Consider the following 18,817-nt stretch of genomic DNA (forward strand, 5'->3'; position numbering starts at 1 on the left):
AACCTGGCTGACATAAAGTCCTTGGGGTTACCACAGAGGGGAAACTGACGCAGGCCACCACAGGGCCACCCCAGGCCATGAAGGGGTGCTTAGGAGGTGGCCAACCCTGCTACAGGGCCTGGTTTTCAGAAAGTGCTGAACACACATCCTGTGAAAACCAGTCCCCTTTTTAAGATACTTAGTCAGCTACCCCGTGAACTGAGGCACTTCAGAATCACTAATCTCTTCAGAAAACCTTTGCCCAGATGGTTTTACTTTAATAAATCCATACGCTATCAAGGATACAGCTTTGAACAGGTTTATCGGGCCTGAACTTTGCTCGTCGACCACCGATAAGAAAGGAAGAAAAGCAGAAGCAAAAACCTGGGCATGTGATTTCTGTGCTGTGAGCTCTCCCAGCATGAAGGCCCTTCATTTTCTTTTGCTTCTGCTCATCCTCCTGAAGCCATTCACCTGCCATCCAGCTGGCAGAAATGAGAAGGAAAAGGGCTCTAACAAACTCCTTCTGGTTTCTTTTGATGGATTCCGTTGGAATTATGACCAGGACGTCGATACCCCAAACATGGATCTCCTGGTGAAGCAGGGAGTGAAGGCTGAGTACATCACACCTCCTTTCGTGACCATGACTTCCCCATCGCATTTCACAATCATCACCGGTAGGTCCCGTTCTGCCAGCGCACTCTGCGTTCTCTTCTCTGCTGTTATGCGTAGCAGTGAGAAGATCAGATATAAACAGCTTGAAGGCATTGTAAGGTTTCGTTAAAAAAAAATTGAACAAGGCTTTAATGTTTAATTGTGTTAGAAAACTGCACTTCCCAGTGCCACCCCTGCACACAGCCCATTAGAGAAGGCATTCCCACAGAATCGAAGGAATTTTCCCTTATTTTTCACTGTGAAGGAATTGCATTTACTTCTGGAATAAGCTACAGCTACATTTAGTAACATCTATCAGCTGATTTTCTTATTTTAATTTTATTTTTGGAGCATTCTCTAGCACAAGCTAAACATTTTAATTACGTGTTCATTTCACTTGTACTCATAAGGTTTAAGGACTTGGCAGCTGAGGGAAGCAGGACTTTAACTCTATGTAAGAACAAACCGACTCCTTCATTTTCATTCTCTCTCTCTCTAATTCAGTCCCTGGGACACTAATCTTTTCTGACCGAGGGTGACCCTTGTAAGCCAAATGCTGCAGTTCTCTTAAACAATGCCCCACTGTTCCGTCAACGTCCAAGTGTATTCATGTACCTTTGAGGTAGAAAAGAGACCATTGCATTATCTGATAGAGATAATTTTGAGTGGCAGAATATCACCAAAAGGTGATACTTGAAAACATCAAGCCCAATTGTGATTTTTATTACCTCTATTTTAGTTGCACCTGTGGGCTGGATTTAAGCATGGCTGTACTGTTCATGCACATAGTAAGAGCAGTCTCTGACCCAAAACGGATTACAATCTAAATTCTGCCCTCAGTAATACAGCCCTCATTAAACTCCGCCGGCACTGGATGGGCTCAAAGGAAGACAGAATTGTACCTTTATTAAATTAACAAGCACCAAGAAATAGAAGAAAAGACTGAGAACTGAAGGTTCTAGAAAGCAGCATAAATATCACAGGCTGAGGTTTTCTAATCAGTTTACAGGATTTAGACATACTCTTCATTACTATTATTTACAATCATCTTCCTTCACTATGGCTACAGATTTTCATAGCAGTCTAGGGTTGTAGACAGCTCACTGCCCTGAAATTTAACAGAAAAGAATTCACCCAAAAACTAAAATACTTAGCCTTGTGCGCCTGTTGATCTACATTTCCTTTTTATATTATATTAGAGTTTCTGAAGCCTTGGACTTTTGTCCAGCTATCAATTTTTTTAAATGAATAAGTTACTTGTATTTCTGCAATAAAATAATGATGATGGAAAGCTTATCAGAATTCACTGTTCTGTGTGTTGCAAACAGACAGTAACATGACCCGGCTTATCCTAATGTGATAAAGAATATCTATGACTGGAAAATAATAAAAATAAAAATATTGGCAGTGCCTTTATCCAGAGGATATTCCTGATGTAAACCACCATAAAATTTGCTCTTTAGGGTCAATTACTAATTAACAGATTTGCTTACAGTGAACCTTCAGACGTGTAAAAAGAGAGGACAAAGAGGAGATTGAAGGGAGACTGTATTTTGGCTCCAATCCTACACCAGATTCTGCTACTGCTGGCCCTTGTGCATTGACATTAGCTGGGATCTGCCTTGGTGCAGAAGAGATGCTAGCGAAGGATGGTGAGGAGGGGGTTATTAATGACCAATACTTCTCACTGATGAGTTAGATAATAAAGAGCAATATTGCAAATCCACAGTGATTCCTGTGTGGATAAGGCCCATAATAATGTCATTATTTTCTACTATGAAAGGCCAAATTAGCCTGTTCCTGAGACACAAATAATCATAACTAACGTATATCTCACTTTCAAAGCCCAAAGTGCTCTCTACATGTTGATATGCTAGTTACCTGCAGAGACCTCATCACCCACCACTGAACTGTCGTCACCTCTGCAGTGAAATGGAGACAACTGTGGGCTCCAGGTTGTCAGCGCCTCCGTGGCAGGCATTTTGCAGCACTGAGCACATCACTGATATTGAACAAATAATATATAATAAAACTCTCAATAGGCGCAACTCATAGGACAGGGAATGAAGAATATGATACCAGATGCAACTAAACTGCCAGGGCAGTTTTATGACACCAGAATAGAATTAACCCACGTTGGAATTTGGCCAAGACAGCAGAGTTCCTACTCTGATGCGAAAGTGACATGGGAAAATTAGTGACCACAGGAGGTTAGGTCTCCAGCTTAACATCTCCTCAGAAAGTTGGCCGCTACAGGAGCCGTAGCACCCCCAGCACCACCCTGGGGCATTGGTTTGGTATCAGCTCTGAGGAAAGAGTGTCACCTACTGTAAGAAGCCACCACGGCTGTTTCCTGCAGCACTGTTCTCTGTATTCCCTGAAGAATATAATGTTCCACAAGGTTTTAAGCCAGTCGGGGTAGCAACAACAACTTTGTGAACAGGAGGCAAGCTGCCTGACCAATAGCAGTGGGTGTAATGAATATGGCTCAGGGAAATGTTAGCTGTCTGCACCAACCTGGCTCCCTACTCCATAGGAGGGTGATTTTACACAGAGATGGCATCACTGCCACACAAAGAGGAGCAGACATAGCTCATGGCGGTAGGGGGGAAATCCAGCTCTATCAATATATGTGGCAAGGAGATGCACTAAGTAAGGACAGCATGAGCCACCGTGGCTTTGTCCCCTTCTCATCCTATGTCACCTGCAGTGGAGGTGAGGTTATGGCTGCTTTGTAGAACTACAGCCTCTCCCCAACCACTAAAGGGGTTCTCTGTTGCTACAGCCCCATGCTGGGGTTTACATTGCCAGCAGCTGTCATACAAGCACGCTGATTCTGCCCCTTATATTCAGGCATGCAAAAGTCCAACTAGACGCAAACTTCAGTTGGACTAAATTTGATGAAATTTCACAGGTCAAGGTCTCAGATTATCAGTTACCTCACCCCAAGGAAGCATCAGTTACTGTGATGAGTAATGCTGTTGGTTACATTTTCACAGGGGTGTGAGGCTCAGAAAGGCGCAAAGAGAAAAATGACAAAGTAGTTTTAATTGTAGCTTTGAAGTTCAGTAACCAATTACATGCTGTTTATCTGTGTTCGTTATTTACTGAGCATTATTTAAAATGAATAGATATGCTTGAAAACCACCTAGTAGATTTTAATTACTTTACACAAGTATAGAAATATGTTCATTAAAGAGAACATCATCAGAGTGAACACATCACCCAGGAACTGATTTAATTAGTATTAATTTGTGATCAATTAATTATATTTAATACAAATTACTTTCATCCTGTGGCAAAGTGCAATCTATTGCTTAGATGAGATTTAAGCTTCCTCGCGCCTATTCCCTGCTCTGCCATTGACTCGCTGTGTACCCGATACTGAAATCCTCATCCAGGCAAAAACTCTTATTGGTTTGTGGCAAGTTACTTGATTTATGCAATGTTTGTGCAGTGCTTCGAAATCTTTGCTGTATGCGTGCAATCTTCTTCTTCTAGAATGGAGAAAATAGTAACAACATCAATTTCTAATTTTCTGTAATAAGTGTGATGCTCTATACTACTGGGGATCACCTTGAACTAAGGAACGGATATTCAGTACGGGGTATGAAAGCTGGGTTTCCTGGATCACATCTGATCCATGCAGCACTGACCAAATTTCCAAAGTCCATTTCCAGCCAATACTGGCCTAAATGTAAAATCTGGGATGGATTCACTGGGGATAGTCATTGGAATATAGAAATTATCACTGCAATGGCATATCTAGTAAAGGTCTGCTCAGACCTAATTTCAAAACCCGACATGAATCCAACTAGACCACAGCCAATCCAGACCTGATGCAAGACCCAATATTGCACAGTTTTCATCCCGCACCCAAACCCGACACTTGTTGAGTGTTAGTTTTGCTTGGGAAGCTAGGGGTAGACACATGGAGGTCACTGCAGGCTCAGGTGGGGGCATCCATGCCCAGAGCATCAGTGTTTTTTGCCCTCATGGAAGCTCAGGACCCACAGGAGCTGATGAGCTGGGCCCCACTCACTGGGGAAGCCAACCCTTCCTCAGAGACCAGGGTCCAGCAATGGTTCACTCAGACGCCCCTTCTTTGGGATAAGGCCAAGCAGCTTCCCCACCTCTCCCAGAACATCTAGCACCCAGCCATGTGAGCCCAAGGGTCAGAGCAGAGTGTGTGGGCCTGGGGGTCTATCACCGCCATCCCATGCAGAAGCACAGAAGGGAGATGGGACACCCACACCAGACCATCCCTGCAGCTGGCTCAACCTGCCAGCAGCCCCGGGGTGCTGCCAGCTCCCTGGGCAGTGGCAGCACCACGACAGCTACCACTCCCCTTCAGATCAACCCCAGTCCCACTGCTGGGAGCTTGAATCCTGCAGCTCCACCAGAGTCATTCCTGCTTAGGGTACCTCACTACCAGAGGCCAGGCTCTGCGGGCCTCCAGGGGTCAGATGGGCTAGGGAGCGAGGATGGTGCTGGTGGGAGGGGAAAAGGTATGGGGAGGGAATGGAGGACTGTAGGGCAAGGGGGAAACAGTGAAGGGGGCAGGGTTGGAGACACTTGTAGTTAGGTCCCATCAGATTCAAGTACAGCTGGACCAACTGCTTAAGAGGAAGGTGGAAGAAACCCTGCAAGCAACGTTTGTGGGATAACCTACCCCTAGGGAAATTTTTCCTCACTAAACCCCATCCATTAGAGGTTGGCTTCTAGCCTGAAGCAGGGAGTCTCTTCTTCAGTTGTTCCAAAGTCCCAGTCAGAAATCTGGAGGGATATTCCCCAGGACATTATTACAGTAAGTAAGTATTTATTTAATTAAATGAAGGGGAAGTGAATTCAAAGGGACAGATTACAGATCCAAGACCGTTGTATTATCGGACACTCTCCTCTACTATATGAATTCCATTCAGACTCCTCCTGACTGCAAAACAATTCTCTGCACATCAGCCTTATTTTAAGTATAATATATCCTTGATCTTCCTCCCTCCATCCCCCTCATGGAGAAGTAGTTACTGGTCCATCACCAGTAACGACAATGAACATTTTTTGCAATCTCGGTTTTTATTATAAAATGATTGAATAGCAGTAAGGATAAGTTATGCTGTGATGCTAAGAAAATCCTGTCAAGTAAATGGTGTGTGAATGGAAAGTTCTAATGGAGTGGCATATATTTTCTCCCCCAATGAATCAACTGAAAATAAGAAGCTATTGCAGCAGAGTTTTGGACAAAAGCTATCAAAAAGTATCACGCCTGATATTATAATTTTGTCAATTACATCTTTCAAGATTGAGCTGAATAGACAAGAAAGTAGACAGGTGAAGAGGGGAACATTATTATATATATATATAAGGCAGACTTCAGCAAAAAGTAAGTGTGAGGGGATTTTGTCCCCTCTAGCATATACTTCCCCCACCCCCACCTCTCAATTTCAGATTTTCTGCTTCCACAGAATGCACACACTGGGCAGTGTCGGCAGAACAAGGGCTGCACCTAGTGGCTGATCATCAAGCCATCCCAGGCAGGATCCGCAGCTGCTTGCAAGACTCCCTCCAGAGTCTCATTGTAGGATTGTTTCTATCAGGGCTTGCATCTTGCAAGCCTTTGCATGGTATGCAAGGATGTTGATCCCAAGGGCTTGTGGGGGTGGAAAGAAAGAGGGTTCAGAGCTAAGCATGGCTTTCTACACTGTGCAATATGCTTCCTCCCCTACTCTCAAGGGCAAAAGTATAAAATGGCAGAGAGAGGGAGGAGAATGTACATATCTGAGGTGGAATTATGGGTTTGTGTATGCTCCCATTGTGTTAACAGGACACTCCTCTCTTCAGTAATCCTCTCTTGCTTCAAGGCAGGAATAGTGAGGTAACATCGCTCTTATTATTACAGGATTAGGTTCTCTTGCTCTCCCTCTTCTGTTCACCCCTTTTTTACATGCAGCCCTGCCTCTCTGCAGCACAAGATTAAACTCTTGAAGCTTTCAGATACCCACGTGTCTCCATAAATGATGCATGGATCTCCAGGTGGGGGTTTGTTTGTTTCATAAGTAGACAGGTGCAAAATGCCCACTTCCTGCCTTTGCCTGCGCTCCCTGCTGCTTCACCTGCAATATCCAGGTGTCATTCCTAGTAGCTCTGCCGCTGTGGCAACGAGTGTCTGAAAATTGTGACCTCAGAGGGAAGATGTGTGGCAGGGAGGGGAATAGCCAAGGACTGCTACTGAAAGGCAGGTGTCTTTTTCTTATTCCACGTTAGAGCCTGCTGAATGGATCTGCTCACCCATCTCGAGATGCCAAGCTCAGAGAAAAGTCTCCATAATCTGATTTCAGTAGACTTAAGATCAGACCCTTCTTATCACCCCAGTAAATTACAGCCTTTCATGCCCATCCTGCATAGCCTTCCATGCTGTCCCCATGTATCATAGGAATGGAAGGGACCGTGAGAGGTCATCTAGTCCAGTCCCCTGCACGGATGACAGGACTAAGTATTATCTAGACCATCCCTGACAGGTGTTTGTCTAACCTGCTCTTAAAAAGCTCCAGTGATGGAGATTCCACAACCTCCCTTGGCAATTTATTCTAGTGCTTAACCACCCTGACAGTTAGAAAGTTTTTCCTAATGTCCAATTTAAACTGCCCTTGCTGCAATTTAAGCCCATTGTCCTATCCCCAGAGGTTAAGGAGAACAATTTTTCTCCCTCCTCCCTGTAACAACCATTTATGTACTTGAAAATTATTGAAGTTATTATGTCCCCTCTCAGTTATCTTGTCTCCAGACTAAACAAACCCAGTTTTTTCAATCTTCCCTCATAGGTCATGTTTTCCAGACCTTTAATTATTTTTGTTGCTCTTCTCTGGACTTTCTCCAATTTGTCCACATCTTTCCTGAAATGTGGCCCCCAGAACTGGACACAGTACTCCAGCTGAGGCCTAATCAGCACTGAGTAGAGCGGAAGAATTACTTCTTCTATTAGCAAGAGTGTTGAAAGCAAGACACATCTGTAGTGGTGCCAACTCACTGCTGTGGTGCCTCCTGCTGGGAATTAGCTCTCTTGGACCACCAGGGTGCTTTTACTCACTCGCCTTTACTTCCACTTCCTTCACCATCAGGACCTGCAGCACTCCTGGACCGTGGCATCCTCTTCGGGACATGGCCCTCTGGCTGTGCCCCAGCCCACTGCCTTTGACAGGTGGTCCTCAGTCCTTCCACTTGTCTCAGAGGCCAACTGCAGTCTCTAGTCTAGCCCCTGGTTTCGGGGGCAAACTGCAGTCTGGATTTAGGCCACACCTCATTCACAAATGGGGTGGGGAAGGGGGGACACCCAGGCCTGCCCACTACTCTGGGTTCCAGCCCATGGACCCTATAGCTGGCAGCCTCTTGCTGTCCCTCCTCCTATTCCCACTGCCTACTTTCCCTGGGGCACTTCCCCCATAGGCCTAGCACCTTCCCAGCCCTTGCTTCAGGGCCTCAGTCTGGCCATGGTCAGCAAAGAGCTCCTCTATTGTTCCCCTGCCCTGCCCTGCCGTGCCGTGCCGTGCCGTGCCGTGCCGTGCCGTGCCGTGCAGTATCTTCTCTGGTGCTCCTCAGCAGACAGTCCTTGACCTCCAGGGAGAGACTGCCTTAACTCTGCTGAGCAGCCCTTTATATATGGGCTGCTCCAGCAAGCCTTCTCTTGATTGGCTCTCCCAGTGAACCCTTTCTGATTGGCAGGGTTCTGCACAGCCTCCCCAAGCCTGCCTTAACCTTTCTTCTGCTGGTGTGGAGCAGCTGTCCCACCACAACATCCCAGAATTATCTTTGCGTTTTTTTGCAACAGTGTTACGCTGTTGACTCATATTTAGCTTGTGATCCCTTCCCGCAGTACTCCTTAGGTAGTCATTTCCCATTTTGTGTATGTGCCACTGATTGCATTTGTCCTTATTGAATTTCATCCTGTTTACTTCAGACCATTTCTCAAGTTTGTCCAGACAATTTTGAATTATAATCCTGTCCTCCAAAGCACTTGCAACCCCTCCCACCTTGGTATTGTCCACAAACTTTGTAAGTGTACTCTCTATGCCATTATCTAAATCATTGATGAAGATATTGAACAGAACCGGACCCAAAACCAATCCCTGCAGGACCTCACTTGTTATGCCCTTCCAGCATGACTGTGAACCACTGATAACTACTCTCTGGGAACAGTTTTCCAACCAGTTATACACCCACTTTATAGTAGCTCCATTTAGGTTGTATTTCCCTAGTTTGTTTCTGAGAAGGTCAAGCGAGACAGTATCAAAAGCCTTACTAAAGTCAGGATATACCACATTTACAGCAAACCTTCACACCATAGCATCCCCATGGCTGTACCAAGGCCGGACAGTCTGGTGCAAACTACAATGTTCTCCAACTTTCTCAGCCCTGCGCTGATTGGTGGTCTGCTCCAACCCTCCCCCTTCAATTCTCTCCCAGTCTTCACCTCAATTTCACTCCTCCCCTGCCATCCCCCTCACCCATCTTCCCTTCCCCTTTAGTTGATCTCCTCCTAAGTAAACCACCTGCACAAGAAAGCCAATGTAACTCATATGACATTTGCTACCATCACACTGTTCACTCTGCTTGTGTGTTCTACCCTTTCCCCCCACCCTATGTCTGTGCTGTGTATTTAAACAGCATTGTCTCATTGGTTTCTTTCACTCCCCCATCTGTCTATATCCATCTGTTGGGTCTTTTCTTAAACTTAGATTGTAAGCTCATCTGGCCCTGGGCTGTCTTTTTGCTGTGTTTGTACAATGCCTAGTTCAATGGGGTCCTGTAGGAGTCCTAGGGCTCCTAGATTCTATGATCATACAGATTATTACTAGTACACATTGAAATTAAATAGCTTTGTACTGTAGGGAGCTAGCCACTACAAACAGCATGAAGCCATCTAACAGTGCTGAAAATTTCCATACAGTTGTTTTCAAGAAAAAGGTTTAGAAATAAGAACAATCAATAGAGTTTGTGCTGGAAAAATGCTTTCTATTGTTGTACTAAGGTTGAACAACTTTTTCCTTGAGTGAGTTGGTTCAAATGTTCAAAGAGAGACTTTTAAAGCATACAAAACTGAGGATAAAAGAATAAAGGAATCAAGCAGAATTATGCCAGAAAAAATTTGGGCCCATTTAGTTCCCATTACATCATGAGAAACTTGGGAACATAGGCATTGTCAGTCAGCCTCAGACTGATGGCCCACCTAGTCCAGTATCCTGACTCAGACAGTGGCCAACACCAGGTGCCTCAAAGAAAGGTGCAGGACAGGAGGCAACTATAGGGTCATCCGCCCCCTACTGAAGTATCATCCTTGGGAATTTGCACCCTTACCTCCACCCTTGAATTTTGCTTTTAGTTTTTGTTCCAGTGTCGTTTATGGGCATCCACATCTCCCACTGAAGTTAATCAGAGATTTGGGTCCACGAAGACTGCATGGCTGGGCCTGTAATTGGGCACAAACCAGAAACCCAAATTTGAAAACTCCCAGGCTTTCCAGAAACTTTGATCCACATCTTAATCCAGTTGTGGCAGCTGTGGCCCATTTCTGCTTGGCTGACAGTTTCTTCTTGCTCTACTTATCTGTTTATTAATTTAGGGTAACTACAAAGCGCCCGTCACTTTTGCTATCTAAAGTCCTGATCCAAAGCCCCTGGAAATTAATTGACTCTCACTGACTGCAGTGGACTTTGGATTGGGTCCTAAGTGCTTTAAATGTTATCATGAATGTAACTGATAGGTGAAATGAGAACTGGAGACTGTGTTCCCTCACTAAGTTTGGTCAGTGTAACCACAGCTCACACCTTTAAGAAGTTCCACTCCATGGCCGATTTTTGAACCCACTGTGTTTAAATGGGTTGGAAGTTGTCCAAAATGACTTCTTCCAACATGGAGCAAATATCAGCGAGCAGACAACTAGCTCTGAGCTCAGTCAGTGTAGACCAACAGGGAGGCTAGCACAGAGGAGAAGACAATGCTTCCTCATACTAGAATGACCAACTGATAGCACACATACACTGTGTAGGTCAGAGGGGCCTCAAATTTAAAAAAAAAAAAAAATCCAAGTGAAAACAAAAACTCCAGTAGCTGCAGCAGACACCGGCAACAAGGGAACTTTACGCTACTGCTGGCAAATCCAATTAAAGCCACAGCAGATGGTTTTTAGAATCCTAGGTAGACAGAGCTGTAAAAAGCACTCAGCTAGCACACTCCTGCAGGAGCAGCTCATTGCAACTGAAAAATCCCTGAAATTAAATGAAGATCAAAAAGGTGCCAAGTGAAGACTGTAATGAAACATGTGCTATCACGGACACAAAGAAGAACAAAGGAATACTGGTCATTCCCTCTCCGTAATATATCCCATATTCAAGTGGAACTAGTAGTGAAGAAATAAAGTCCTAGAGCAGCAAGTGATACCGAAATAATAAAATAAAATAATAATAATAATAATCTTTATTCTGAAGAGGGAAGGGATCCATAGAGCCCAATCTCTGAAAATCTAAGAACCACATGAGCAAATTACATGCATGCATGGGTCCCTGAAAACCTCTTTAGGCAGAACAAGTTAAACTCTGTAGAGCAGGACAGGCCAAGCTGCAGCATTTACATCAGGGCACACACATAGCCACTGCTGGCTAGGCAACTGGCATAATAGCTAATAAATCCTAGAGCATGCCCAGCCGGAGAATGAGATTTGGAAGGAGCAGGGTTGTAAGTAGAAAAAGGTGGCTTATTAACTGCATATATAAACAGATTCATTGACTAGAATCAATGATAGTAACTAGCAGGCTAAGTATTACCAACACCATCATAGCTGTGTGCAAAACAAAACAGAAGTGTACAAGATTTGGCAATGGGTTTGAAAGGAGCCTATGTGCAGAAATGCTGGTCCCTGAGTGAAGGTCTGTACCAGGTTCAACCTTGAAAATAATGCATTGCTCCCTCCTTTAGAAACCTAGAAATATGTGACTCAAGCCACCAAAAAGCAAGCAAGCAAGCAAGGCAGCCTTTACACTTTTTACAGTAGGAGAGCACAAAACAAGGGGAAGCAAATGGCCAATGACAAGCAATCAGTCACCAAGTCCCAAAACTGGGACATTTTCAAAAAACCACTCAACCAGATATGCATCTCCTCAGGCTGCTGGTGATCCATCATCACTATGCTACATCTCAATTCACGAAGGAGGAATAAAGGCAAGCCAAGGCCCTTTTAGAACATGCAAACGATGTTCAGGGTTCACACACATGTTCCCAGAACTAAAACAAGGAGCTTTATGCCTCTTTTAGACTCTAGAAACTGCTGAGTGGTCAGTTCCACCAGAAAAGATTTACCTTTGCCATGGATTCATGTACGGGTACCCTCTCATATCACCTTGCTCCTTACCCCAACACAACTGCCACCATCTCTTTTCTTGACTGTTTTCTCTCATCTCTCCTTTTCTGACTGGTTCTTTCACCCGCTTCTTCTCAGCTTTTCCTCTTCTCCCTTTATCCGGCTCTTTTTTGCCATCTTGCTTTGTGACACCCTGGTCCTTACTTCCTTTGCTTTGGATTGGAGCTTTTCACTGGTGGTTGCTTGAGGCTGGTTGCCTATGGTCCTGCAGCTTAGCACAGTTCAATGAGTGTGGCTTATGGGCTCCTCCCTGACTCTTCAGCCCTGCTGATGTAAGGCTACTCTCATGGCTGTCTGCATACCAGGGGCACTGTGGAAACAAGGAGAGAAGGTGAGCAAGATTTATGGAGCCATCCACTGCATTTTCCATAGCCACAGGCACACATGTGCCTTGGAGACAGTCCAGAGCCATGTAACTTTCTCCACAATCTTCCGCATTGTTCTTCTCTGACCCACACCTTTCCTGCACTAGTCTGGGGCTTCCCCACCCGAAACCAGGCTGATAGACACTGCATTTGGCTCTCCATTGTCCTGCACCTTGGGCAGTCATTCACACCAGTTTGACTCTAGCACTGTTTGGCTCAAAAGGCAGGATTCGTCCCCCACATGAAGGATACAGATATTTGGAAGCAGTCATTATTTGAAAGGGAGGACGAGTCCTAGAGGAGGCAGGGTCAGCTAGTGGTCAGGACAGAGGACTGGGAGCCAGGAGAGCTGAGTTCTATTCCCAACTCTGTCTTGCCATGTGACCTTGTGCTGGTCACTGATCTCTGTTGGGGCCTCTTGGTTCTACTCTCACACAGCATTAAATGGGGCTGCATTTCCCTGCATTGTAGCATAGTGAACAATTAACTAAAGCCTTTCAGGACAAATGCTGTTTTCCCCTAATGGCACCCCAAGCAAAGTCTGACAGTGGTTGATCAGCACAACCCCACCACCACCACCCAAATTAAAGAAAGGAAAATGGACAGAAAACGAGAGCTAACGTAGCAGTGATAGGAACCAGAAACCAAAGTGACCCAATCTTTACAGCAGGCTATGCAAAAGGACTGCCAAATGTCAACATTCATATAGACAGCATACCCAATGGCCAGATGGAATTCAGTTGTGACTGTCTGTTCCCATCTACTTGAAAGGATAACTCTTCCAAGTCATCCAGTAGATGGATGAGTGGGCAGAGAGAAACATGCTTCTTTCTCTGCGCATCAGCCATCCTTAGCAAATGTTACCAGAGGCCTCCGTAGGGGCAGATGATCAGGGGAGCCACCCTGAGCACCAACACCTTATCACGTTTAGGAGCACCAAGTTTCCATTTTGGAAGGGGGAGGGATTGTTTTGTTGTTTATGTCTTTTGGGTTGGGGGGCTGAAAACGTTTTCCACCTTGGGCCACACGACACCTAGGGCTGGCCCTGGTTATTTCTTTCAAAGGACAATTTGATATCTATCAGCTGTTATGATAACAGAGCATCTTTACATTTCTCCAACTCTGGATTAACTGTGGGCAGGAGATATTTTGACACTTGGCTATTTTAGAAATGGATTCTCTGCTTCCTTTAGAATAGGGCTGCTCTTATGGGATAGTCATGTCCTTCCAGGACAGTACTTGAGGTGGGAGCCCATAAGACTTCAGTCAATGTATTGTTCCCTTGCTCTTTATCTAGATGTACATTTTCATTCTTATCTGTTATTTGGGCTCCTAGCTAAGGGCTTCGTTCTGTGCATCCTCACACTAGCACATGTCAGCTTCTGTGCCTGTGCAGAGCCCCACTGAAGACAACTTGCACAAATCAGACCTTAGTGCCTGTTTTCAGAATTGATGCAGCTGCACTGGGCAACAGCACAATGCCAGCACAAGTGTAGATCAGACAGGTGTTTCTACTGTCAGGTTACGTAGTCCTGCCAGGACATGATGCTGTAAATACCCGGGCTCTGTCTAGTCTTGCACCGATACTGAAGAGCAGACACTACATTTGCTGGTGTGGACACAGCCTCTAACAAGACACCCAGTGAGAGCTTCATCTTGTAAGGTTCAGAATGCCCTGAACTCTCGTTATCTTCACTAGGATTAGAGAGTGCTCAGCACCTTGCAGGAGCCCCTCAGCAGCTCATAGGATCAGGATCTCAGGTCACTAGCAGCTTGGCCTATCACATTGCAAACTCATATGTAGTCATCTGTCTAGATCTGCTTTAGCATTACTGCCTTGCAGCTTTCCTCCTCCCATTGAACTCTTTGTTTCGGAGTATTTTTCTACACATACATTAGGCTGTATTTTTCCGAAACTGAATGTCCTTTTATTCTTTCCTGCTCGCATTTCTAAGCCCATTGTGTATCATTATTATACTACTCCTCCATTCTCATTGCTGTTAATGATGCCTCTCAGTTTAATATAGACTGAGAATTTCGCTGATGTGCTACTCGCTTATTCTAAGTAGCTGCATCACAGTAAGGCCCAGTCTACACTAGGACTTTACTTATACCAGTATAGCTACAACTCTCAGGGGTGTAAAGAATCCTCACCACAAAGAATCCTCACCACAAAGGATGTAGCTAGATGGACCTAACCCCCAGTATAGACAGCACTAGATCTATGGAAGAATTCTAGCTACTGCCTCTCAGGGAGGTGGATTCCCAATGTCAATGGGCGAACCCCTCTCATCAACGTAGGTAGTGTCTACATTAAACACTGCAGTTACACCGTTGTAGTGTTTGAAGTGTAGATGTACCCCAAAAAAGTGCTACAGTAACTTCTTGACAGCTACCTTGTCCATTAACCCACTAGACCATGGGGATACAATTTTGTTCTTTGGGCAGGATAAGCTGATAGACAGTTCCCCAGTCACCCTGCATCCAATAAAAGGAGAAGCAACAGAGAAGAAGCAGCAGCTCAGAGTTGAGTTTGATGTGCCATAGCCTGGAAGCCACGGGATCCACAACAGCAGCTGTGGCTAGCTTTTCCTTTTGTGGTTTCCCCATTTCCTTTGTGACTGAGTCTGGAGTCAGAGATTTTGGTTCCAGGTGTACAGATTTTGTATAGCACATTATTTGTTTGGGAGGCAGTTGTGCTCTTTTATCTTGAGCTGTTAATATTTTATGATTTGCCTGCACTTTCAATGATTGGATTCTCAAGTACATGTTTACAGTACTTTGATGTGAGATCCTTTTGCCATGCCACTTGGGCTGCACTCTCTCTGAAGAATTAGCTCATCATCTGTATGTTTTGAGTCTTCTAGTTCATTGCATTGCTGGAAGTTGGAAGGATGAAGGACACAGATGCTTGAAAGAAGATGTAAAACTGTTTCTTTGTCACTGAGTGGATGTTGGAATTGAATGCTTACTCAGATGTTCAGAATATCCTCATTTATCATAGATTTTAGTATGTAGTCTACTGGGTTCTACTGGTCTGACTCACATCTCTTGATGTCTCACTGCAACACAACAGTATCAGTTTAATGATGGAGAGACTAATTCTCATTTACACTATGTCCTCTTTACATTGCCACAGTAAGAACCACATTCTACCACCCTTACTCACACTGAGTAATCCCTTAATCCAAGAATAGTCCAGTTGAATCTGGCCCTAAATAAATCCACCATCCGAGCTAATTGCTGCACAATGCACTGCTTATTATCCTTTTAATAGGACTGTCTTCTAAACAAGACAATGTCAATGGAAGCCTTGGGGAGTGAAGGGGGAAAGAGTTCTCTTGTCTTTCATATCTTACTCTCTTTTGGAAAATCTAGGACAGATCTTTACCTTGTAGTGAGTATTTCAGAAACTCAGAGCCCCATCCTGCCAGCTGCTGAGTGCATCCTGCAAGATGGCACTGAGATCTATGGGAACGGAGTGCTCCCAGCAACACACAGGAGGCCCTCAGCACCTCACAGGATCAGGCCCTCCATCCATCAAAATGGCCTAGCTCTAGGATGACTAATTTCCACATACAAGATGGAAAATTAGAGAATTGCTTTGCCTCCCTCCCCGCCCCATTCTCCTCCTTTTTTTCCCTCTTAACAGAAAAACTAGGCAGGAACAGACCTGTCTCCTGATCTCTGTTGAAGTGCAGCATTACACAAGCAAATACGATTTGGCAGGTGTCTGATATAATTACCCACAGATATAGATGCCCACCGTATATTTTCAAGACAGCAAACAAATCTATAAAATAAACCCAAAATATTACAGCCTGACAGTTCTGAGAGCATGGAACAGCAAACTCCCTGTTACCTAAACTCAGGATGCCCAGATGAAATTGGAATAGTTAAATGGCTTGTCGCTGATTTCTGGTTCACCTAGCTTGTTCCTTGAGCTACCTTTCCCATTAAGTGCTGCAGCTTATACTTTGCCCTGTTTTCCCTTATTCCAATATCTACACCCAGTCAGTCAGGATGGGATGAAAGTGCTCCCCAGTTCTGTTGACAAATCTTGTTCAAGCAAGAATAAAAGCAATTTAGGCTTACTGTCTATACATGTAAGGTCATTGTTAACACAACACCTTGCAAACCAAAGAGCTTTTATGAATGTAACTGATCATGCGAGAGCGGTACGTAGGGGGCATAGAAATCGCTTTGCCCCTCACTGAAATATAACCACCCAGGGGTGAAGCACAGGAGCAGTTTATCTGCACACAGCAACACTACAGAACAGGTTAGAATAAGGAATGAATAAAAATACCTGTTTCACTGTTCAAGGGAACTACACCTTTATTTACCCCTTGTGGTCTGGCAAGGGCACCCACTGTCAGGTTTCTGGCTCCCCAGCAGTCACCTGACTTGGGCAGAAACATGCATCTCTCTCCCTCTTGGCCAAGGTATTTCCAGGCTGCACAGTTCCCAGCTATACTGTGAATTCACCAGCAAGTCAGACTGCCTCAGCAGGCCTGCTTTATGCTCTCCTAACAGCTGGCAGTTCTGTTGATATAGCCTCAGAGGAATTACCATACAGCTCTAACCAAGCACACTTATTCTTAAAGTGAAAGCATTACAGTCAAACAAACGAACAATGAGTGTGCCTATACACAAGTTAAAATCTCAGCAGAGCTCATCCATCAGTCTTATGGTGCCCCAGTAGGTCAAGTCCTTCCAACTCCTCCACAAGGATTGGGTTACCGTGGGAGAGAAGGTCCTGTCTATTTGATGGATCAGAAGAAAGGCCCAGAATCAGTTTAAACTGTTTATCCAAAAGTCCTTTCTCTGTTGATCTCTGCAGAATCCAATTGGAACCAGTATATGCTGATCTCCCCAGGGGGAGGTATCACTCTGGAGAGTTACTATCTGAGTGAATTAGCCTAGTCACCCCTCACTGTTCTTAGTTCCTGGAGGGCTGTGGTCACCCTCCCCCATGGAATTACATATACACCCTGGCAGGCAAGAATACATAAACTTCATACAGTGAGATCTCCCAACAATATTACAGAAAGTTGCCATAGCAGTCACAACCATATCCTGCTGACACTGCACTGGGGACTCAGAATAAATGCAACACCCAAAGGAAAAACATAATAAGCAAAAAAAATCCTGCAGTGTGAATGATGAATGCTCGTTTTTACTCCTGTAACACATTGTCCAATTATATCTTTGTTTCTCCCTGGGGCTGACCCACAGAGGACAGGTCCCAGACATTGCTTCCAGCTCATGGATTCAAGTCCTTTTGCTTAGAGGGTGAAGATCTATGCTAGAGGTTCCAACTTCAATCTTTGCCAACAACTCAACCAAGCGTCGCTACGCTATTCATTCACACTGCATTTTCACGGCCTCTTCTTTGTTCCTTTCTTCCTGTTTAGACCAGAAGCTCCTCAACTTCAGACCTTATCATAAAGCAGCTAGCTCCATGCTGGAGATACACAACTGATACAGTTATAGTCAGACAGAATCCAGTCTCCCAAGTTGGAATTTGGCAAGAGTAATGGAGCTTCTCCTACGTAATTTCTCGCCTCCCTCGCTCGCCACCGCAGGTGCCTTACAAACAACTCCAGGGAGTCTTGTTCACAAGGTTCTAGTTAAACACTGGACTAAAGGCTTCAGTCTTAGTTCTCCGTTGCTATGGGCCTCACTGATACAGAATGGACACTGCTGAGAGGCAGTAGCAACTCCCTTCTCAATATTTCTTAGAACGTTAACACCAGGCTAGCCTGGAAGAGCTGGGGCCTCATTTCAAAGCATCCAGTAGGAGAGAGTTGTGCTGGCCCATCTGCCAGATTACAGTGCTGATAACGGTTTCATAAACCTCAACTGTGTGACTTGTAGCCTCAAAAGCAATATTGTATCTTCTTCTAAAATACATGATCTAGCTCAGCTAGAAATTATAGGCTAAAGGCAAGAATTCATAGATTAAATTCTCTGCTCTGTGTTATGCAGGAAGTCAGACTAGATCAGCAATTCTCAAACTGTGGGTCAGGACCTCAAAGTGGGTTGCAACCCTTTTTTAATGGGGTCACCAGGGCTGGCATTCGACTTGCTCAGGCCCAGGGCTGAAGCCTGAGCCCCACCACGCAGGGCTGAAGCTGAACCTAGAGATGCACTGCCTGGGACTGAGGCCGAAGCTCAAAGGCTTCAGGCCTGGGTGGTGGGGCTCAGGTTACAGCTCACCCTCCCACCCCAATTGGGGATGGAAGCCCTCAGGCTTTGGCTTCTCCCCCACCCCCCTGCCCAGGCCAGGGGGCTCGGGCGGGCTCAGGCTTCAGTCCTCCTTCTTGGGGTCATGTAGTAATCTTTGTTGCCCGAAGGGGGTCTTGGTGCAATGAAGTGGGAGAACTGCTGGACAAGATGATCTGAATGG

General features: G+C 45.0%; 1 protein-coding gene across 1 annotated transcript in view; it reads left to right on the top strand.

The window, feature by feature from the left end:
• The first annotated feature begins 368 nt into the window (after positions 1-368).
• LOC311527837 (ectonucleotide pyrophosphatase/phosphodiesterase family member 7-like) overlaps positions 369-18,817 on the top strand; it is a 46,692-nt gene continuing 28,243 nt past the window's right edge. The window contains exon 1 of the mRNA XM_084642226.1: positions 369-656. Within this exon, the coding sequence (XP_084498352.1) occupies positions 401-656 (256 nt within the window). The 5' untranslated portion in view covers positions 369-400. The remainder of the gene's footprint in view (positions 657-18,817) is intronic.

Source organism: Lepidochelys olivacea (assembly GCF_965140295.1).
Source record: "Lepidochelys olivacea isolate rLepOli2 genome assembly, chromosome: 10".
Lineage (NCBI taxonomy): Eukaryota > Metazoa > Chordata > Testudines > Cheloniidae > Lepidochelys > Lepidochelys olivacea.